A 24,923-nucleotide genomic window follows, 5' to 3' on the forward strand; every position below is an offset into this window, starting at 1 on the left:
GTCATATTTACTTCAGATAGATTCGATGAGGCGTTGGTCGCCACTTTGCTTTGGCTTAGCCGATGAGATGTTGGTCATCACTTAATTGCTTCGAACTATCCGATGAGGCGTTGGCCGCCACTCTGGTGTGTTTGGTTGGATCCGTGTATCCTCTAAAGTCCGAGTTATGTTAATAGGGGAAATATATGTGAAGAGAAAAAAATCAAATGAAGTTGATAAATGGAATTATTGAATGAAATGAGAAAGTGATATTGCAAGATGAATTAAGAAATGCAATTTGTGCGATGAGATTGAAGGCATAAAACCAAGGTTCATGAATTATTTATATTAGAATGTAAAATGGATATTTATATGTGATTGAGAGATGAACCAAAGGTTCATGAATAGTTGATAATCTTTTTGATGAAATATTGAATCAAATAATGAAAATGATACAATGGAAATATTATAACTTGGTATGAATTATATGTATGATTTGTTAATTATTTATGCATGTTTATGATATTTTATATTTGCTTTAATTTGAATTATGGTAATACCACTGAGTATTTCCAATACTCAGCGTACGGTTTGTTTCCGTGCGCAAGCTAGGTAAAGTTGAAGTTTGGTGCAGCATCTGAGTCAATCCCGACCTCAACTTAGTTTCTAGTGATGAATCTATCTTTTGGAAATGTCGCATGTATCAGGTTTTATTTTAGTCACTCTAATAAATTTATGTTTTGGGTGTAAGTAATTTGTAACTTTTAAGAAGTATTTGAAATGAATAGATGAATTTTATTTGATCAAGATTTATAAGTCAATGTATTGGGCATGAATTAGGTGTGTGTTGATATGTGAAAATAGCTTTAAAATGGTGAAAAATCATGTTTTCACATGGCCAAGTCACACGGGCGTGTGCCCAGGCCATGTGGAAAAGTCAGAATTGCCCACAAGTTAGTCCCACGGCCGTGTGAGAAAGTCAGATCTGCCCACGGGCTGGCCCCACGGCCATAGGAGCCCCATGGGCAGGCCACACGGGCATGTCTCAGGCCACACGGGCGTGTGCCTCTATTCTCAAGGAAAAGTTTCTAAAGTTCCCGGTTTAATCCCAAATCACTTCCTAAGTATGTTTTGGGTCTCGTAGGTCCATATTAGGGACTTAAAGGTGGAAACTTGAGAAATTCTAAATTGAAATATAGATTTATGACTCGGTGTTGTTCGTTATTAGTGTTTAACTTCGATAATGCTTCGTAACCCTGTTTCGACTACAGGTTGGGGTTAAGGGGTGTTACAAATATTGAGTAAAAATTGAAATATTCTATATGAAATTGAATTGTGTTGTATTGATGAATTTTAATGTTTTAATTCCGTAGCTAACGTCGTACTGAAATCCTGGACTAAAAAGGAGAAGGATAAAATCGACGTCAAATAGCTTGGAATCCACGATTTGTATTTCTATAATCCGAACCTAGTTGTTAATTGTTGTAATTCGACTTAATGCATATAGTAAGTGTTTGAGGTGAGTATTTGACATTTTGATAGTTGATTGAAATGGATTGAATTGGTATATACATTATGAATGTATTGATTATTGAATTGAGAATATATGTGCAAATATGAAAGTTGGATACTGATTATTATAGATTGAATTGAATTCATGTGTATATGTGATTATATGAAAACTTTATTTTGGATATTGGTTGTATTTGAAATGTGAAATTAAACCTTATTAACTGTATAGAGCTGAGTAGGATATAGATGACATGCAATAGGATAAGAATAGTTCAGGGATTTCTTCGACTTTGAGTCGATGAGGCATTGGGTGCTAATTTGCTTCGATTTAACCGATGAGACACTGGGAGTCAATGTATATAGCGTTGGGTGCAATTATTACTTCGAATTTATCCGATGAGGCACTGGGTGCCAAACTGGTGTGTTGGTTGGATATGTGTATTCGTCTGAGTTTGAGTCGTGTTAATAGGGGTAATTAAATAAAACAGTTCTAGAATTGATATTGGATGATATTATATGTGAATTGGAAAATAGGATAGAGATTTGAAACATGAAAATGAGATATGTTATGAGTAAATGAGATACATGAGTTATGTACTCATGAATTGCGTATTGAATGGCTAATGCCAATGTATAAACAATTGTGGTTTGATATGTGAATAGATAATTATATAGCAATTGTGTGAATTGAGACATTGTTAATCAAATAAAAGATGTTAGCATGTGCAATTTGAGTATAGTATGAAATGATGTGCTAATATGTATGAATTCAAAAGGTTGACATATGATAGTTATGATCCTAATCATTAATATGTGTTTATATTTCAATTGTGCATTTTGTACTCTCTTATCTTTAAATGTTTGGATTATAGAAATATCACTGAGTTTTACTCACCTTACAGTTTTTGTTTTCCGTGTGTAGGTTAGGTGCTTCTCTTTTGATCGCCGATTCAGCATCCAATAATGATCTCAAACTCAAATGTGGTGAGGTTTATCTTTTTTGTTGGCATGTACCTAGGATGTTTAGTTGATAGTTATTTTGTGGATGGATTGTAAATAATGTTATAAGTGTAATGTTGGTTTGGTTTATAAGTAAACATGTGTTTGTGTTTGAAGCCATAGTATGGTATGGTGAATTGAACCAATGCTTGATATGTGCATGTGAATTTAAGTTAATGTTTTAGGTAGATATGAGCTAGGCCAAATCGATGGATTTTGGCATGTTTATAAATTTGATCTGAATGATGCATTGATGATATGCTTTGATATAGAAATGTGGTACCAATGAGGGTACATTGGTTAGACACCTAGGATAATTGTTTTGGCATGTTTTGAATGTGTTTGATCGTGTTTTGAATAGGTTAAATGAACATTTTTTGGGTTACTTAATGCCCAAGCAAGCAGGAAATGGTGAACTTGTTGTTTAAGGCATATTTTAGGTTCACACAGCTAGACACACGGGCGTGTGACTTGGCCGTGTGAGACACACAGCTAGCACACAGACGTGTGAAGTAATTTCAAAGGGTACACTGCCTAACACACGAGCATATGACCCAAGTCAGTAAGTTACACAGGCACGGACACGGGCTGGGACACGACTATGTGTCCCTACTTTGAATGCCCATACGGCCAGGCACATGGGTGTGTGACCCCTGTAGTTAAAATTTTTGTAATTATTTTCTAAACTTCTAGAATTATTTCAAATTAGTTCTAGCCTATTTTTAAACTACGTTTAGGGTCCCACAGACTCGTAATAAGGGTGGTAAGAGTAACTTTTACTCTGAATTGGAATAGATTAGCAAACCTATATTGGGTGCATTTTGATAGCATTATTGAATATAAATTAAAAAAATAATCGTAGACAAAGTATGGACTAATACTCTGACGCTAATAATTGGAATAGTCTTGTATGTATCCGAATTCTGACATTCTAGAAGAGATAAATAGTTATAAGAGTGTAGACAGTGTAAGACCAAACTTAGAAATGCATAGTGTAATACCCCAAAGCCATATTCGTTATCGGAACAGGGTTATTGAGTATTACTAATAATTTCAAAACAATAATAGATAATTCAAATCAATTACAATTCATTTTCTGAGATCATTTATAACGTCCCTTAAATGGACCATCGAGGCCCAATATGAGTAATAGAATCGAGTCGAGACTAAATTAGGAACTTAGAAATTTTTTTGTGAATTTTCAAAAAATTTCCAAGATGCAGGGCACACACGCAGTGTGGTCCAAGGGACATGCCCGTGTGATCTTAGGACACGCCCATGTTGCAGGCCATGTTCAAAACTATGTAGCTCTCAGACTTATGCCATGCAGCCAGCCACATGCCCGTGTGCTAGGCCATGTGGTTAATTAAATTTCTCAAAATTAGGTGCAAGTTTCACACGGCCAAGACATACGCTCGTGTTCCAGGCCATGTAGCACACATGGCTGAGACACACGCTCATGTCTCTACCCTTGTGGTCAATTCTGAGCATTCAGTTTCTCAAATTTAAAGTGTAAGGGACACACAGCCAGACTACACGCCCATGTGTATGACCGTGTGTCACACATGGCTAAGACACACGGCCATGTCTCTACTAGTGTAGACAAAAATAGGCCATTTCAAGGTTACTTTTCTCACCCTTTTCACAAACAACCTGTACACAATACTTTCATATACCAATATAACCTAACCAAGCAACCAATTCAAGTCAAATATCAAGTTTTAAACCTAATGTGTCATCACACTACTTATTTGCATAAACTTACCATGTAATTCCATTCATTGACTACTATTAGATACTATTAAATACATGCAGATAATCTAACATATATGTAAAAGAGCCATTTATAACCATATTACAAATTTATTTCCTTTTCATTCAATCCTATACATGCCATATAAACCATAAGTTGTATTACAAAATCTACCGGTGAAATCAAGATAGTGTGGCCCGATGTGTTGATCCGATCCTCCGAACTCTTGTTAATCTACAATGAACATTTAACACATAAAAGTAAGCTTATGAAAGCTTAATAAGTTCATAGGCTTTAAAATAAATCTTACCAAACAAGAAATAACAAAACATTAAATAGAGCATTTCATTATTATTCCCTGCCAATCACAATCTCAAATGATGAATTTACTTGATTGAAATCAGTATCACAACTTATTGAATTGTATCACTTTAGTTCATACAACACTTACCAATTCTTGTGAAATTAGAGAACATCTTACGAATTTAAGTATATCATTTGATTAATTCCATAGTCTTGCATATATCACAATGCCATAGCCCCGCTACGGTCTTTCAATTTATTATGATGCCATAGCCCAGCTATGGTCTTACACATACACACATATACTGCCATCGTCTAACCATGGTCTTACGTTCACAATGCCATAATTAAGTTATGATCTTTTCACTAAAATGCCATAGCCCAACTATGGTCTTACACTCCAAACTTTTCCATGGTTCAACCATGGTCTTATCCGTCATTTCATCACTGATCATAGAACGATCGTACTCTATCCTGCATTCTACTCAATTTGAACTTTTGTTTCGATTTTCATATTATCACAATAATCATTATTCTATAACAAAGATATGGAAATAAAATACTTTATATAATCTCTAATTTTAACAATCAATCATAAAATTTAACCATATGAACTTACCTAGCTAATTTGTAGAATTTGTAAAGATTCAATGACTAGTCGGAAATTTTCTCTTTTCTACATTTATCTTCAGATTCTCGATCTATAATATAAAATTTTCAACTTATTAGCATCTAGTTCACTTCACACTTTATGCCCTTCAATTTTCAAAATTAAACTTTTACCCTAAATTTTGTAGTTTTTACAATTTAATCCCTAATCAATTAACCCATCAATTGAGATTATTTTTCTAAATTAACACTTTATACCATCATTCTAAACTACTACACAACCTTTGGTATTCATAATTTCAGCACAAAATCCTAATTCTTAACTCTTTCACAATTAGGTCCTAAAAATCAATTTCTATTAAAATCACTTAATAAAATCATCATATAATGAAATTAAAGCTTCAAATCCATGATAATTCATCATAAACTTCCAGCACTCATTCATGGTAACTATCAAAATCACTCATAGAATCAAAAATTAGTGAATTAGGTAGTTGGACCTAATTGTAAAAGTCACAAAAACATAAAAATTATAAAGAAAAAGCAAGAATTGAACTCACATAGTGCAAAGCATGAAAAACCAGCTTCTTTCAAACCTCATATGGTGTTTTTGGCTGATAATTAGGGAGAAATGTCTAGATTTCTCAATTTGGTCACTTGTATTATATTTAATTTTAACCAAATTATCATTTTGCCCTTAGTTCACATTGTTTTCTTGTCTATTTCTATACCCGTACCATGCAGCCCATATAATTTGGATCTAATTGCTTTTTAACTCCTTCTTTACTAGACACTTAAGCTATTTAATCACTTTAGCAAATTTTTCACCCTTTACAATTTAGTTCTTTTTAATTAATTAACTATCAAAACATTAAAATTTCCTAACGAAACTTTAATACTAACTCAATAACATTCCATAAAAAATATTTATGGCCTGGTTTATGAATTCGAGGTCTCAATACCTCGTTTTCGACCCAATTTTTCTAATAAATCCTTTTAAATTACAAAATTCACTAATTCAAAAATACTTCTAATGCCATACTTGACTCATAAATGTTAATTTATTTAAGTTTTCAAACTCATTTGTCGAATTTAGTGATCTCGAATCACTGTTTCCGACACCACTGGAAATTAGGCTGTTACACATAGCATAATTTATGATTCGAATGTATAAGAATCTAGCATGATAGTATTAGATTGTCGTGACCTGCCCCTGCATATTATAATGTTATTAGTTAGTTTATATGTTGATTATAATTGAATTAATTGTTTGATTTGTTAGTAATGCTCGTGACCCTAAACCATCGTCGGAGAGGGGTTAGGGGTGTTACAGTTGCACTTTAACCCCAGACAGTATAATCACTGTCAATTTGGACCTCGAGTTGCAAAGCGATCTCGGTTTCACAGGTGATGGCTCCATACTTACACGGCAAGTGAAATTTGTAGGTTACTGAGTTTCATGACATTACTGTGAACTTAAACACAACTTAAAACTATGACTACGTTTCCCTCAAAGTGAGAGAGAAATAAAACATCAAATTCAAAAATTTGTACATGCAAGAAAAAAGAAAAAAAAACAATTTAAGATACTAAATTAGGGGATGGGAACATGCATTTATATAAGGAATGGGGGCAGGATAAAAAGGGATATATTTTTTTTTATCTCGGGAATTCCAAGTTGTAGGGGTTCAGAGGCAGAAGCAATGGAGTTGGCCAGGGGTTGAATGGCTAGAGAGAAAACGCTCCCTGCAATAGGCGCTTTCATCTGACATAGCAGTGAAAGCACTCCTTACAAGGAGCGTTTTCCTGCCACATGCCAATTGAAAACACTACCTACAGAGAGCGTTTTCACTACTGTGTCAAATGGAAACGCTACCTGCATGGAGTGTTTTCTCTCTAGTCATTTCAACCCCCAACCAATTCCGTTACTTCTACCTCTAAGCTCTACAACATGAGATTTTAGGGATAAAAAAAGAATCTCTTTTTCCCTACCCCATGCCTCTACGAGGGAGTGTTTTCTCCCTCACAAAAGAGCTTTATAAAAAAGAACTTAATATAGACCTTTGATTTTCCATACCAACATTCGAAGCAAATTATTGATCTGAAGGATACTTGGCACTAGGAGTAAATGGCGTTGTCCTAAAAACTTGAATTTTATCCTTATGTTGTTTTCAAAGCAAAGGTAATTTGTTAATTTAAGTGTAGATTTAAGGTTTTGGGTGATGAGCACTATATTTTTTTACTATTTTCTCAGTTTTAAACATGTGGAGAAGGTTACTTCGTTGAAGATGAGAGGACAAGTGAGAGCTCTTATCCATTACAACGGTCAAATTTTTGAGACCTAAATTGGCCCCGTTTTTACTGAATTTTAGTGAAATTTTTATTTAGAGTATTTTCTTTCAACTTAAATAAATTATATTTTTCGCCACAACCATTGCTTCTTTGTTAGCTTCTACACTTCACCAACGGAAGTTTATTGACGTAGAAATGTATGGCATTTTTAATTTTAAAAAATGACACACGGCATCACTAGGTTGGTCCATAATGCCACGTCTGACTTCCATCGCGATTTGGGTTTAAGTGGCTAACCGCGTAGTTTTACAGGAAGCAAATTGGGAGAAATAACCATAGGTACCATATTGATTAATAAGGTACAGTTCAGGTACCGATTTGCATATTAACTCAAAATATATTATAAATAGTTTTAGTTGAATAATAATAATAATGCCCCTCGTGGCTGTTTCCAAATTCCAAAAGTTGGTGCTTTGTGGTTCTCCATTCTTTAATATTAAAATGGTGTATAATCCCATAACATCCATCATAAACAAATCAAAGTTTTCAAACACATGGCTTCTATTTATCTTTCTCAATGATATTATATGCAAAGTGTGGTTCAACTTGCTGTTGGAAAAACAAAAATGGTAGTTTTGAAAATTTATGAAGTTATACCAATATATGAATCTTAATGGTCTCTGAAGAAAGAAGGCTGGAAATAGTGATTTGTTCGAAGTACCGTGTTTGACTCTCTAGCCTATGGCCTATACAAACATTGGTAGGTATTCCAAAGATGTTGAAAATCTTGAAAAATATTAAATTTGTCGGGAATGCCGAATAAGGTGTATCATCTGATAACATCATTATTCTGCCATTTTTGACTAATTGTTTGCCTTTTGATATTTAACAATTCTTGCAGCATAAATTTCAATGTTTTTAACAAAGCAGTCAACAGGATGACCTATTGGGTGACATATTTAGAGGAGTCACCAAGTACTAGATGCAGATTCAGGATTCAAGGTTGCTAATAGCCATCTGCTAAATCTTTTATTCTTACTGTACTTTCTTTTGAGCTGTACACAAACAAGAAAGCCTCAGTTCATTAACACAAGAAAGGACAGAAAAAAGGGACAAAAGATGGGTGAGGAGCAGCAGAGATTTCAGATTCCCAGAATCAAACTGGGAACTCAAGGACTTGAGGTTAGATTAAGTTCTTCTTAAAGGATTATATCTGTTCCTCCAAGATATGAAAACTGTAGAATTATGTATTAAGATATACAGAGGAACTTACTTGTCTCACTTCTTTTGTAACTTATATTTTTCATTTTGTAGGTTTCAAAGTTGGGGTTTGGTTGTATGGGTCTCACTGGAGTTTACAATGATCCTGTCCCCGAAGAAGTTGGGATATCGATTATCAAGCATGCATTCCACAGAGGAATCACTTTCTTTGATACATCTGATTTCTATGGACCCAAAACTAATGAAATTTTGGTTGGAAAGGTAAATATGCTTAGACAAACGGTTTATATTTTTAAGTTGAATTGCTACTGCTTCCAGATTTTGCTTCTAAATGCGATTCCATTCTTTAAACAAAAGGCTATTTTGTTGATCACCCTGATACGGTTTTATGTTAATTTCCATTATTGTTCTCGTCCTTTTTCCAGGCATTGAAGCAACTACCAAGAGAGAAGGTACAATTAGCCACAAAGTTTGGAATCGAAAAAATGGTTTCGGCCGGTGTCACAATAAACGGTACTCCCGAATATGTCCGTGCCTGTATTGAAGCTAGCCTTAAGCGCCTAGATGTGGACTATATTGATCTCTACTACCAACACAGGGTTGACACCAACACTCCAATAGAGGATACTGTAAGTGCTGCAGTTGAAAGCATCTTAAAATTATTTCCTTGTTTCATAATCTTATAGTGGGACAGTAATCTTTAGCCTGCTTGAACTTTCTATGTCTAGATGTCTGAACTGAAGAAGTTGGTGGAAGAGGGGAAAATAAAGTACATAGGTTTATCTGGAGCTTCCCCTGAAACTATAAAGAGAGCACATGCAGTACATCCCATAACTGCTTTACAGATAGAGTGGTCGCTATGGACTCGTGACCTTGAGGAAGAAATAGTCCCCCTTTGCAGGTTTGTTCATGCATCTTAAAGCATTCAAACTTTTAAAAAGTAATGTTTACTTCATATCCAAACTCTAATGTTGCTAGTCTTTTCGTTTCCTAAGAGACTTGCTAAACTCATGCTATCAACCATTACTTAAGCCTCCATCTGCTACAAGCCAAAGCACAATAAATGCCTGAATAAATGTTTTAATCTATGCAGGGAACTTGGAATTGGCATTGTTCCATATGGCCCTCTTGGTAGCGGTTTCTTTGCAGGTAGAGGAGTAATGGAAACTATGCCTGCAAATAGTTTTCTGGTATGGGAACTAACATCATTCATGTCTTTAACTTATCCCTAATCTTTGTATAGTAAACTGATAGCCAACTTCTACTTTTAAGCCAACTTTCCCAAGGTTTCAAGAAGAAAACTTGTACAAAAATAAGATCATATATTTGAAAGTCGAGAAGTTGGCTAAGAAGCATGGATGTAGCCCTGCACAGTTAGCACTTGCCTGGGTTCTTCATCAAGGGGACGATGTAGCACCGATTTCCGGTGAGTCACATTCTGTAATTTTCAACATCTATTTTCTCTTTTTGATGGCCAACAGACATTTCAACTAAAAGTCGCAGCAGAAGTAGCATAATTGGCCTGAAAATCTTGTACCAAATACAAATGCATATATACTTAATTATTTGTTTAGATAATAGGACTAGGACCGAAGTTTTGACCCTTTCTTTCATTTTTTTTTCACAGGAACAACCAAGATAAAGAATCTCGATAGTAACAGTGATTCACTAAAAGTAAAGCTCACAGGAGAAGATTTGAAAGAAATTTCTAATGCGGTCCCGATAAATGAGGTAGCTGGTGATTTTTTGCCTGATAATTTAAGTCAATTCCACTGGAAGTTCGGTAATACACCACCAAAGGGGAGCAAGGTTTCAACTTGAAATAACCATGGATGCAAAGTCTGCAGCAAAAAATGAGGTTTTGGATGAATGGACTCTCTCCAACAACTCAAAGATTGAAAATTTGTATCAATGGTTTTGCTATCTGTGATTGTAGCAAGTAATTTTCCAAGATATATAGTTTGGAAATAAAACAGGTTGTTTTTCACCTGAATACTGCTGTTTCAGCTACTTACAGCAGTATTATTGTAGCAGGTTGCTACACCTGTTTGTCTTGGAGAAATAAAAATCATAATTTTTTCCAGAAAATAATGTTATTTGAGATGTGTATGTTGCCTTTATCTCTTCTCTTGTTTTGTTTCAGCTAATATATTCACATTTACATTGGTAAAATCTTTAGAAAATAACTATCTAAAGTAACAAAATTATACATAGCAATGAAACTATGGAAATTGTTGGAACATGTTGCTGTCAAAGCTTTGGTGATTTAGTGTTAGACTAGGACTTTGCCATAAATAAATGATTGTTCACGACATATTCAAATCCAACTAAAAATGATAAAATTTAAGAAAAAAAATTCATTTGTCATTCTCCTATTAAAAAAATGTAGGAATAACGTAGAATTACAATTTTATACAATCTCTTCTCCTCTGCTATGTTACATCTAAGTTGTTGTTTAGTTTTTTGTTTTTCCAGCTAGATGGCAGTTTTTTGGTAGGTAGTTAGATGGTAGTTTTGCTTATAGGAATGGTTTGATTAGAAGAAAATTTTGAAATAATTATAAAGGGTAAAAATTATTGTTGGTAATGTCAAAATAATCATAAATTAAGAGATAATAATAATAATAATAATAATAATAATAATAATAATAATAATAATAATAATAAAGTATATTATCACTCATTAAAATAAAATACTTGGTTAATAACATTAAATAATTATTTTATTTCTAATTAACTAAATTAATAAGAGAGAAATAATAAATAAAATAGTTTAAATTCTTGTTAGACAATGAAATGAAGCAATTAAATTCTACAAGAATTCTCTTTTATTCAAATATTTAGTAATTTAGGTGTGTAATTGAACTGAGCTGAGCTTGAATATTGTCAAGCTTGAGTTCGATCGAACATCTATTTTTAAGCTCGGCTCAACATATAATCAAGCTCCTTGAGATCAAGTTCGATTGTCCTCACTTACTAATTTTTATACTTAAGCTTGAACCCAAGCTCGAGATCGGCTTAATAATTAAGCTTAGGGTTAATAATACATATTAAGGGCAATAGTGTAATTTAATAATATAAAATATAAAAAGCTTGATAAGGCTCGCAAGCCGTTCGAGTCAAGTATTACGAAGCTTGAATTTGGCTCGATTGATTAGGGGTGAGCAAAACTCTATTCGACTTGAAAATTTGAAAAAAATCGAATTTCGAATTAATCGAATCAAGTTATTCGAGTTATTTTATTTTTTTAGTTAACTCAAATAAGTAATTTGAGTTTCAAATTTGAATCGAGCTAAATTTTATGATTTGAATATCTCAAATAATTTGACTAACTAAAATAATATATTGATGTAAATATAAATTTGGTCCTTGTCAAGTTTAAAATGAGCAAAGTGATCTCTCTTATATCAAAATTACATAAAAATATAAAATAACTTTTAAAATTCCAAATATTTATAAAATTCCAAATTTTATATTTTAAAAAAATTAAAATATTAAAAATCTAAAGTGTCGAAACCATTTTTTTGTTTGAACATGAAGAAAAACGGGAATCGACTTTTAAAACAAAGTGTGGAGTCGCCACCAATCTTTTTGTTTAGGTGTAATTGGATCACCTAATAAAATATTTTGTTCCATTTAAATCAATGTTGGTCTACGTAAATTTGAGAAAACGGGTTCGGGAGCCGTTTAAGTATGAGGAAGGATTAGCACCCTCACTACGCCCAAAATTGGTACCAAATTGATTAAGTACTGTCCTTATGTCTAAGATTTAAAGTTATTTTTAGAATATGATTCCTTTTAAAACATTTGAATGGCTCAAGTTGGTCGTCAAAATTCTCTTGTTTCAAAGGTATACAGCATCACATCCAGCACGATAGGACACGATCCTTTATACCCTCGAAAACATGATAAATTTTTGACTTCCAAAAGTTCATATGTTGAAAATTACAAAAGGATGCCCAATTATTTAGCTCAACGAAAAACCGAAACCCAGCACAGTAGGGCACGATTCCTCGAATTTCCAAACATTGAACATTGCCTTACTTTATAATTTAAAAAACACTAGTGAAATTCTAAAGGAATATTCAATTATTTTGAACAAATCAGAAATCCAAACCCAACACGATAGGGCACGATTCCCCGAATTTCCAAATATTGAATATTGCCTTGTTTTAGAATTTGGAAAACACGAGTGAAATTCTAAAGCAATATTCGATTATTTTGAACAAACGGGAAATCGAAACCCAGCACGATAGGGCACGATTTCCCGAATTTTCAAACATCAAACATTGCCTTCGTTTTAAGGAATTTTCAAATGAATAATTATAAAATCAGCTTAAAACGCATTAATTTGACTTGAAATAAAATGGAATAATTAATTTTAAAGAGTTGGACATTATAAAACGACATTTGTAAACCACGAGAAAAAAATAAAAACATGGGATGCTATGCATGCGTAAAATATGATAATGGATGGATGAAAATAATATAACTTATTTAACCAATTAACCAAGCAAACAATTAACTCAAAATATAGCAAAATTCATAAGCATGGGTGAACAACAATTGATTTAATAATACATAAAACGAGTAAACACGATGTAGCAAATATACATGAAATAACATGAAGATAATTAATACATGAGACTCCAAACAATATAAAACCAATATGATACAAAATAATTTCTAAAAATGATGGACTAACGAGCGAATAACATATGCTAGAACTCAAATAATCTATAAGGAAAAAACAAAGAACATATATATAATTTTTTTAAAATTGATGTTGCAAAAAGAAGACATTTAAATCAAATAATATGCCAAATATTAATATATATATATATATATATATATATATATTTACAAAAAGATTGACAGTATACACACAAAGAAGGAGAATTTAAATGATACACAAAATATAAGAGGATAGTAAAAATACATGATAAAATATGATCTTAGAAAATAATTATGCACACAATAGATTTAAAAAAACATATGCATATATAAACGAATTTAGAAGCAATTATATGTAAAAAAATAGCTTGGGAATAATAATGCGTATAAGATTAAATTAATTTTGCTATAAATTATATATGTGCAAATATATATTAAAGCATTTAAATATGATACTAGATAAATTTCTAAAATAATATAATATATAAAGAAGAATTCAAATAATAATTCTAAACACAAAAATATGAAGTTTTTGTTTTAAATGGATTCATACATACATAAAAACATTAAGTAAATTTTAAAACAATAGGTATTTTGAATAGAAAACTCAATGGGTATAAATATACACAAAAATATTTAAACAAAATTTTATATAAATGATTAAAACAATACAATGTAAAATAGCTTTAAAATAATGATTATGTAAAGTAAAGATACCAAAATAATTTAACATACATATATAAAAAGAACTAAATGAATTCTCAAAATCATAATGAATAGAAGGCTCAATTTAAATAATATAGGTACAAATATAGAAAAGATTTGAGTTAAAATAAAATGATAATTTAAAAACAAATTATTAGAATCAAAATAGGGACCTAAAATACAAATATTCCAAGCTTCAAAACACAACATTTAAACAAGAATCAAATTGAAATGATGCGCAAATTACAGGGCGAATTAAAAAAACAAAGAAATCTGGACTAACTAAATGCACAAATTTCCCTTTACCGCAGCAAACGCGCTGATCCTGAGGGTATTGGAGCGGGTCATCGGGCATGGCTTCCAGACGACGTCGTTTTTAAACCATTGAAGTTGGTTTAAACAGCGTCGTTTCTTTGTTTCCTTATAAGGTTAAATATTGCCTTCATTCAGCCGAACCTTAACAATGCCCTAGCCTCTCCATTTTGTTGCTCAGTCGAACCCCAAATGCTCCCCTAGGCACCGATACGCCAACACGAACGGCGACCAGTGTTTTCGAACTTCGAAGGGGTGGTTTTTAGCCTTGAGATTCCATTTAGGCTTCAATTTCAACGAAGTGAAAAGGAACCGATGGCCGACTCGTAAGGTAAGGTCTCGTTTTTCCCTTTTTCTTTTGTTTTTAAATGCAACGATGAAAAAGCAATGAAGCAAAGAGATAGGAAAAATCAACAAAAAATTAAAGAAACTAAAAGAAACAGAAATCACCTCTTCAAAAATTGCTTTCGAATTTTTCTATTCAGTTATGCGTAAAAAAAAATGAAAAAGAAGATACATTCGCCTTCTAAGGCTTTATATAGTCGAAATCAAAAGAAAAATACATCTTTTTTTTTTTGCTATTTTGTGCTGCTATTGTGTTTTTTGTTTGCAGGTATAGGGTACGGGGCCAGTTGAGGCTTACGGCTTGTTGACGTGGAGGCGTGAGCATGGGCGTGGCTGTGGCGCAAGGAGGCCGTACGATGCTGAAGGCTGAGGGCTGCGGCGCTCCTTGCTACTAGGGCTTACTAGCTTAGTCAAACCTAGGTTTAGATTTTGGGCCATTGGGCCCTATTGTAAATGGGTATTTAGGTTTGTTATTGGGCTTGTATTGGTTGTAATCGGACTTGGACTGCTGGTTTGGCTTTATTATTATTTGGTTTATGTTTGTACAGACCCGGGCTAAATTGGCCCATTACAGTTGCCCCTCTTTGCTCGTTGTCGTGTAACAAGAATGGAGCAAAGACTCTAAAAGGGCCAATTTTTCCAGGTCTCCGAATCTCGACTTCTTTGGCACTCTTATTCTTCGAGGTAGCTTTGTTCCAATCCTCCACAACTTCAGGGGTATAAGAATTGTCGCTTCAGTTTACTCCACTGTAACTCTAGAGAGCCTAGCCTTGTAGCTTTTAATCTTCTCTACTGCAACTGCTCCACTGCAACTTCAGGGAGATAAGGTTTGCATATTTTTATCCTGCTCTATTGTAACTTCAGAGAGATACGGATTTGTTATTTCAACCCGCTCTACTGCAACTTCAGAGAGATAAGGATCGTGGCTTCGATTTGCCCCACTGCAACTTTAGGGAGACAAGATTTGTTACTTCAACCTGCTCTACTGCAACTTCAGAGAGATAAGGATCGTGGCTTCGATCTGCCCCACTGCAACTTTAGGGAGACAAGATCTACTATCTTCAGTCTACTCCAGTACAACTTCAGGGAGATAAGACTCGTTACTTCGATCTGTTCCACTGCAGCTTCAGGGAGACAAGATCTGCTATCTTCAGTCTGCTCCACTACAACTTTAGGGAGATAAGACTTGCTTCGATCTACTCCGCTGCAACTTTAGGGAGGCAAGATCTGCTATTTTTAGTCTGCTCCACTACAACTTCAGGGAGACAAGACTTGTTACTTCAACCCGCTCTATTGTATCTTCAGAGAGATAAGGTTTGCTATGATGACTTAGTCCGACTTACTGCAATTTCAACGGTGTAGGATTTGTGGTTTCACTGGTCTGTTGCGCCACTCTCTGGGGAACATGACCTGTAGAATCGATTTTATGGGACTATGTTTATGCCGAATGATTAGAATACTTTGATCAGAATGAATCGAATGCTCCTAACTAGGTGTATATAATATTTGTATGAATGCAGAATGTCGTGAAAAATGGTCCTTTTTTAATATTTGGATTGTCATTGCTCGTTGTTCATCAAGGTTCTGCCACTGATGTGTTATTACTGTTTGTTCATCTGGTTTTCTCTACTGCATCTTTAGGGAGATAAAACCTGCAGTTTCTTCTATCCATCCCACTGCAACTCAAGGGTGTAGGATCTGAATCTTCCCCATCAGTTTAGTCTGTTACACATTCCTCGGGTTTCATGGCCAGACGTGTATACCTGATGAATATAAAGTATTATTTTTTCTAGAGTGAGCTTTTTTTATATTGATCATTTCTCATTGAGATTGCATCATTGACGCAATATCTCGTTTTTTGTTCAATCACTATTTTGGACCAAAAATCCAAAGAGATGGTCTCTACTTAAACCATTCCCACTTAGGTATTTCCTTAAGCTTGGTGAGTTCCAAATAACAGTCATGTTTCAGATTCCTGTATTATTTAGAAGCTTTCCAAAGTAATACATGAAACTCCTTTTGTGAAAGTATTATTAATCCATTAATCATTATCTCAATGCAACATGCTTGTAACAAATCATAGCAATGGATAACAATGGAATTTAATTAGGGCATAACTTGAAATGAATAAATTATCGAAGATAAAAATGAAAGTCTATTGGGGATGCATATCTTGAAAAGAAAAATATTTCAAAGATAACTAATTTATTATGGACAAGGTGAAGAATAGGTGCCCCTGATATTGCAGCCTAAGCTTCTTTGTACGAACTTTCTGAAGACCAATTTAAACTTGACATGTGTTTAAGAAATCGGAAGCACTTTGCCAATGCCCCAAGATGTGGCATACCCTCTCCCTTGTCAATTCAGGTATAACAAGATCATTGCCTTTCCCATTTTGATCAACATCTGAGCCTCCTTTTTTGGGTTTTCAACTCAAATCCCCTTTGGTCTCAAGGCATCCTTTGCAGGTTTTCACCTTGGCCTCTCATTTTTCTCTTTTTTTTTTAAGAAAAGTTTCAAAGCGCCCTTTGCGGGTTTTCACTTTGGCCTCTTTCCCTCTTTAAGTGTAGTACTTCTTGACAAATTCGAATTCACAGGATTGGGCAAATTTTTTCCATCCATCTCGGCTAGGATTAATGCTTATCCGGAGAAAGTTTTCTTCACCACATAAGGCCCCTCCCAATTGGGCATCCATTTTCCTCTAAAATCCTTTTGTATAGGAATGATCTTTTTCAAAACTAGATCTCCATCATGAAACTCTCTTGGGCGAACCTTTTTATCATAAGCCTGTATCATTTTTTTTTATACATCTGACCATGCTGAATAGCTCTTAGCCTCTTCTCTTCAATCAAATTTAACTGATCATATCGAGACTGTATCCATTCTGCTTCATCTAACTTCAACTCTGACAAAACTCAGAGAGAAGGTATCTCCACCTCAATGGGTAGAACTGCTTCCATTCCATAGACCAATAAAAAGGCGTTGCCCCAGTAGAAGTTCTGACAGATGTTCGATAAGCATAAAGAGCGAATAGTAACTTCTCATGCCAATCTCTGTAAGTTTCAGTCATTTTTCCCACAATTTTCTTGATATTTTTATTGACTGCTTCCACTGCCTCATTCATTTTTTGGCGATATGGTGATGAATTATGGTGTCTGATCTTAAACTGACTGCAGACCTCTGCTATTGTGCTATTGTTCAAATTTAATGCATTGTCAGATATGATCCTTTCAGGCATTCCATATCGACATATGATCTCCTTTTTCAAGAATTTGCTCACAGCTGATTTTGTAACATTGGCATATAAGGCCGCCTCTACCCACTTGGTGAAATAGTCAATGACCACAAAGATAAACCGATGCCCATTTGAAGCCTTCGGTGAGATTGGCCCTATGACATCCATGCCCCATATGGAAAACGGTCATGGGGAAGTCATAACATGCAAAGGCGAATGAGGTACATTAATTTTGTCACCATAAATTTGACATTTGTGACATTTCTTGGCATAATTAATGTAGTCTCCTTCCATGGTAGACCAATAATATCAAAACCTCATAATTTGTCTAGCCATTGTGAAGCTGTTAGCATGTGTTCCACAAACGCCTTCGTGAACCTCTTCCAAGATTTTCTTGGCTTCCACAGCATCCACACATCTCAAAAGTACTTGATTCTTTCTTCTTTTGTACAGGATTTCACCATCTAAGACATAATCACAAGCTAGCCTTCTCAACGTCCTTTTATCATTCTCAGTTGCCTGATCAGGATACTCATGATTTCTCACGTATCGCAATATATCTTGATACCAAGGGTAGTCATCTCTCTTCTCTTCCTCTATGCTGTAACAATAAGATGGGGCTTCATAAATACTCATCTGAATGGGTTTTACATCTTCTGGTTTGCCCACATTGATCATGAAAGCCAAAGTGGCCAAAGTATCTGCCATCTAGTTCTCATCTCGCAGGAGATAATTGAAAGTAATATCATCAAACTCCTCAATTAACCCCAGCACTATGCTTCGATAATTAATCAATTTGGAGTCCCTTGTCTCCCATTCACCTTTAAGCTGGTAGATCACTAGTGCGGAATCTCCATATACTTCCAACACCTTGATCCTACGTTCTATGGCTGCCCGGAGTCCCATGATGCATGCTTCATATTCTGCCATATTATTTGTGCAATCAAAATCCAACTTACATGTGAATGGATAATGATCTCCATTAGAGGATACCAAAACTACCCCGATCCTATTACCCACAGCATTTAAGGCTCCATCAAAGTTCAATTTCCATGGGTGACCTTTTGTAACGTCCTCTTCGGTAGTCGCCACATACATTAATTCTTCATTAGGGAAATCAAAATTCAAAGGCCCATAATCTTCTAAAGCTCTACTGGCCAGAAATTCTGCTATTGTGCTCCCTTTCACGGCCTTTTGGCTCACGTAGACTATGTCAAATTCAGAAAGAAAAATTTGCCACCTAGCCATCCTTCCGTTCAAGGCATTTGACTCTATCATATATTTTAGGGGGTCCAACTTCGAGATTAATTAGGTCGTATGGTACAACATGTATTGCCTCAACCTCCGAGCTGTCCAGATCAAGACGCAACATAATTTTTTGATTGGCGGATATCTCAACTCATATTCCGTGAATTTCTTCCTGAGGTAATATATCGCCTTTTCTTTTCTTCCTGATTTATCGTGCTGACCAAGCACACATCCCATAGAGTTATCAAACACTGCTAAATATAGTATTAGCGGCCTATCTGAGCTTGGAGGTGACAGCACTGAAGGGCTTGACAAGTACTTTTTAACCTTGTCAAAAGCTTTCTGGCATTCATCATCCTATTTTACTGGGTTTTGCTTTTTAAGAAGACAAAATATAGGATCGCATTTCTCAGTTAATTGCGAAATGAACCGAGTAATATAATTTAGTCTTCCTAAGAAGCCTCGAACTTTTTTTTGAGTACGTGGTGAAGACAATTCTTGTATAGCCCGAACTTTGTCTGAGTCAATCTCAATTCCTCTTTCACTGACTACAAAGCCTAGTAGCTTTCCTGATCTAGCTCCAAAAGTACATTTTGCTAGATTAAGCTTTAGCTGAAATTTTCTCAATCTCAAGAACAGCTTTCTCAACACTTTAATGTGCTCCTCTTCAGTTTGGGATTTGGCAATCATATCGTCGACATAAATCTCAATCTCTTTATGCATCAAGTCATGAAATAAGGTCACCATGGCTCTTTGATATGTAGCTCCGGCATTTTTCAGCCCTAACGACATCACTTTATAACAGAACGTGCCCCCACAAGGTTATGAAGGTAGTCTTTCCCATATCCTCAGGATGCATCTTTATCTGATTGTATCCCGAAAAGCCATCTATGAAGGAGAACAATGAGTAGCCCGCCGTGTTGTCTACTAGAGTATCAATGTGAGGCAAGGGGAAGTTGTATTTTGGGCTAGCCTTATTTAAGTCTCTATAATCCACACACATTAGTACTTTCCCATCTTTTTTAGGAACTGGTACAATGTTGGCTAGCCATTCCGAGTATTTGACCACCCGCAAGAATCCAGCATCAAATTGTTTCTTGACTTCTTCCTTTATTTTTAGCACAATGTTTGGCCTCATCCTTCGAAGTTTCTGCGGAATTGGCTTGCAATCTTCTTTTATAGGAAGGCGATGTACTACAATATCGGTGCTCAATCCGGGCATATCTTGGTAGGACCAAGCAAAGACATCTTTAAATTCTTGAAGTAGCCCAACAAGGTCTCGCTTTGTTTCTTCGGTTATGTACGTTTCAATTCTTACAACTTTTCCTTCTTTCAAAGTCACCATATCCACTGTCTCTTTATGCAGCAGAATTTGCTTTAACAAGTCCCGAGATAAGTCATAATCTCTGTCATCTTCAAAGTTTTGAGATCTCTCTAAATGCATGTCTTGCTCAAAAAGTGATTCTGAGTCAGCAGTAGCGTCACTCATGACATTGATATCCTGGGACCTATTATAGGTACAAAAATATGCAAAAAATGAATGAATTTAAGAATTATTATTTTCATGGCATGATTATGAAGGAATAATTGGAGAAAGCCTAAAAAGACCAAGATAATTACTCCGACGGAAAGAATAAAATAATTACTAATGGAAAGAATGAAAGAATATTTGCTCAAAATGATAGCGAAAATGTACTTCATTGAAATAACGATGTTTGAACATGAGCCTCTTTCACAAAGAAATCCTCATTGCTTTTAGGCTTAAAGCAACAAGATTGTTTCGAACATTACTCTGAGTAAGCTCTAAATACTACAGGAATGTCTTCTCCAGTCCAGTTATCTAGAACACTCCCGGGTTCATAAAGACGAATATCTGACAAGGTCCCCTCTTCAGTTGCTTGTTCGAATATGGAATTGACGTGTATATCCTTCAACATTTCCTCGATGTCTTTTTTCTCCGACGTCCTCTATTCGGGATGAATAATCCCTCCTGATACAAAAGTCTTCGATATGTGAGGGATTATCATGGGTTCCCATTTGAATTCATCACCACTCACACGTGCCTTTCTTCTCTCTTACCTTTTTTCTAATTATTTCTTCCTCTGTCTTGCATCTGGCCTGAACCCTAAACCAAAACGGTCACATTTTTCTTTCAGCATAGGCACCTCAACTCTTCCCTAAAGACTCCTCCCAAGTCCCCTTCCTGGTAAAGCTCCTTTTCCAACGATCAACTGTAGACTCATCCTTGTAGTTTTGGATAATTTCGGCGTCGGAATCTTGCTCCCTTCAGTAATGAATGTCACATTAACAAATTTCAAAGACGGAAATGAACATTCGATTGCTTCGTCATCTGTCTCCAAATATGGTGCATCACTGCTTACAGCTGCAATGATATCCTCTTCAGTATTTATTGTTATCAACCGACCCTCTGATACTAACTTCAACTTCTGATGCAACGATGAAGGCACTGCCCCTGCTGAATGTATCCAAGGTCTTCCCAAGAGGCAGTTGTATGAGGGTTTGATATCCATAACCAAAAATTCCACCTCATATGTAGTTCGACCAATCAACAAATGTATTTCTATTCTCCCCATGACTCTTCTTTTTGTGCCATCGAATGCCCGCACTATATTCTGACACCCATTCATGTGCGAGCTATCCACTGGTAATCTATTTAATGTAGACAAGGGCAATACATTCAATGCCGACCCATTGTCTATCAAGACTCCCGGCAATGTGTATCATTTGCATCTGGTAGTAATGTGCAGAGCTTTAGTGGACCCCATACCTCCTAGTGGTATTTCGTCATCGTTGAAGAAGATGAAATTATCAACACTTATGTTATTAAACAGCCGATCCAACTTATTGACAGAGATATCATTAGTCACGTACGTCTCATTTAGCACTTTCATCAATGCATTTCGGTAGACCTCTGAACTTAGGAGAAAAGCTAGTATAGATATGCAGGCTGGTTGTTTATGCAACTGTTCCACCACGCTATATTCACTATGTTTCAGAAATTTCAAGAATTCCTTAGCTTTCTCCTCTTTCACTGGTTCATTAACTGGCAACTCAAAGTCAATAACTTTTCCTTTATTTTGTTCTACTATCGGAGTTTTTCTTTTTACAGGTTCTGTTTGGGCATTCACCAAATCATAGCATTTTCCACTACGTGTGTAAGAACCTATATCTTGATCCTCCTTAGTTGAATTATCCTTTTCCGGGATTGTCACATTACAATCATAACTCCATAAAACCCTTTTGTTGTTCTCGTAAGAGAAAACTGCTGGTTTCTGAATTATAACCTTCGGTGCCATTTAAATTCCTACCTCATTTTTCGGACGTGAAATGATGACCACAGGATAATTGACCTTTGGGCCCTTCAACATTGACTCTGACGTGCATATACACCCTTCCTCTTTAGCCTCTTCATAAAACTCTATCTCTTTGTTGTCCATCAAGCCCTGAACCAAAGCTCTGAACTCTTCACATTTTTGAATTTCGTGCCTCTCTTCATGATGGAATTCGCAGTAGCTGTAACGCCCCAATTTTCGGGAATTTTAAAAATATTGGAAAAAATTTAAAAATTCTGTTTTCTGTTTGTTTGTCGTAGGATTAAGTACGTTAGTGGGCCTCTAGAAGGCCCAAGCTTAAGGTAAAACCCGGTAGTTTTAATTAATTTTAATTCCATAAGAAAAAGGGGTTCTGGTTAATTGGGCTTTTAGATATTAATTGTGTAAAATAAATCACAAGGAAGCATGTGGTAAAGTGGCTATGTGACGCCACTTAGGGGCTTTAGAGGTGGCGTGTGGATGACCAAGGAGGGCTAAGGTTCGAGTAACAAGGTAAGCAAATTAATGATATTAATTTTTATGTACAGAAAAGGTAAGTAATGGAACTGAAGTGAAAGACTATTAGGAAGAGTTAGAGTTGCTCAAGAGATTGAGTAAGGAGGGGATAAGGGAGAGAATTTAGGAGCAGATAAGGGAGGAAATCTAAGAGCTGATCAAGGAACAAGAGGTGGCCGGCCAAGGGACTTTAGCATGAGAATTTCGGCTAGGGTTAGTGCCAGTATAAATTCGGCATTAGTGGTAAGTGGTGCCGTTTCCCTGACCATTCTCCTCTTCTTTTTCTCCATCCACTTATTCTTTTCTTCTTCTTTTCCCCATAGCCGAATCCTTCAGCTACCCTACTCTATACCACCTTCCTTCCATTATTTTAAGACTATAGCTGATTGCCTCAAATCCCAAAATCCTGAAAACTTGACTCCTTTTGTACCGATTTTTCCCTAGCCTAATCTCTTATTTTTCACATCATCTTTGGCCGATTCTCTCAACCTCTAAACCCCAGGTTTCTGTCAACAATACCACAAGTAAAAACCCTCATATTTTATCTTTCTCTACACTTTTGTAAAAAGCCGAAACATCCACACTATCCTAGGGACATAACCGGATACTGAGATCACTAAAGGCTCGACTTTTGTTATCATTTGAGGGCTTAGAACTACATCAAAATCAAGCAGGAACTAAGGGGGAACGTTGACTGAAAGAATCGGTGGTAAGTCTTTCCAACTTAGTCTATCTTTCATATTTTAAGAAAAGCCAGAATCCCTAAAAGGTTAGGGAGGTTGTCGTTTTTGGACTTGTAGCCCTAAGGGGTTGTGATAATAGTATTATTTTGGTAATAGTGTGATTAAGAGGCTATTGATCAAGGGCTTGGACAAGTGGAGTGAACGGATCGGGATCGAGACGCTATTTTCGGCAAAGGTAGGAACGCTAAGGCCTAAGGTGTCGTTGGCCGAATATGGTAAGAAGTTAATATGTAGTTCGTTTCGGTAGTAAGATTAACGTGGTAGTATTATAATTGTAGGCAATTCGTGCGTGGATCTCGTCAACGAATCGTCATAAAACAGGTGTGTAACTGACACCCTCTCATAGACTAGATCGGCAAAAGTCGAAAAGCCAAAATGCCGGAAAGTTGGTATTTTTGGAATTTGCGAATGCTCGTAAGATAGTTGGGTTTGTATGTTTGATATTCTGAAGGTAATAAACTACAGTACGTGCGATTTCGTGCATTTTGATAACATGGGCTTAGTGGGCCAAAAATCGGGTTCATGGGCCAACGGGCCTAATTCAGTAAATATGCGCGGTAAGTGTTCTGATAGTACGTAAATGGTTAGGATATGCATGAAAACCCTAAGAGTAGCTAAATTACTATGATACCCTTATGTATGGAAAATTACCATGATACCTTTAGGTGTAAATGACCAATATGCCCCTAGGGTTAATTTTGTCTGAAAAGCATGTTGATTTAAATCTGTATGATGTATGCCATGAATGAATATTTGTTGCATGGGGACATGGGTTATATTTTGGAGGAAGCGTCCGGTGGCTATGCCACAATTATTCGATCTGGTGGCTCGCCACATATTTACGATACGGTGGCTCGCCACGATTATCTCAGATCTGGTGACTCACACATTATTCTGCTCGGCGCCATGCGTGCATAATTACGTGGCTTTAGCGGTTTGGTGGGTCGAGTAGTCTCCCACATGGTGAAAGGTTGGTAAGGGAGGTGTGTGGTTGGTTATGGTTTGGGTTCTGCATATACATGAAATATCTGATCGATCATTATGGGCCTATGGGCTTAATCACAGATTCGCTCGGGCTAAGGCCACTTTATTCTGTTTCTGTGGTTTGAGCTGATATGAGCTATGGTTGGGTTAATTTTACATACT

General features: G+C 35.5%; 1 protein-coding gene across 1 annotated transcript; it reads left to right on the forward strand.

Moving 5' to 3' along the window:
- The first annotated feature begins 8,246 nt into the window (after window positions 1–8,246).
- On the forward strand, window positions 8,247–10,759 carry LOC108470440 (perakine reductase-like). The gene is made up of 7 exons (XM_017771753.2): window positions 8,247–8,629; window positions 8,762–8,929; window positions 9,094–9,297; window positions 9,397–9,569; window positions 9,762–9,858; window positions 9,941–10,094; window positions 10,296–10,759. The coding sequence occupies exons 1-7, from the start codon at window positions 8,567–8,569 to the stop codon at window positions 10,487–10,489; spliced, it is 1,053 nt and encodes a 350-aa protein (XP_017627242.1). The 5' UTR covers window positions 8,247–8,566; the 3' UTR covers window positions 10,490–10,759.
- Window positions 10,760–24,923: the final 14,164 nt, after the last annotated feature.

This window comes from Gossypium arboreum, chromosome 11 (assembly GCF_025698485.1).
Source record: "Gossypium arboreum isolate Shixiya-1 chromosome 11, ASM2569848v2, whole genome shotgun sequence".
Lineage (NCBI taxonomy): Eukaryota > Viridiplantae > Streptophyta > Magnoliopsida > Malvales > Malvaceae > Gossypium > Gossypium arboreum.

What these genes read in the sequence shown, in the direction of transcription:
- LOC108470440 (XM_017771753.2), top strand. Translation starts at nt 8,567, where the DNA reads ATGGGTGAGGAGCAGCAGAGATTTCAGATTCCCAGAATCAAACTGGGA. An exon ending in ATGAAATTTTGGTTGGAAAG is followed by an intron (nt 8,930 to 9,093) that starts GTAAATATGCTT and finishes TCCTTTTTCCAG; the next exon opens with GCATTGAAGCAACTACCAAG. An exon ending in ACACTCCAATAGAGGATACT is followed by an intron (nt 9,298 to 9,396) that starts GTAAGTGCTGCA and finishes TTCTATGTCTAG; the next exon opens with ATGTCTGAACTGAAGAAGTT.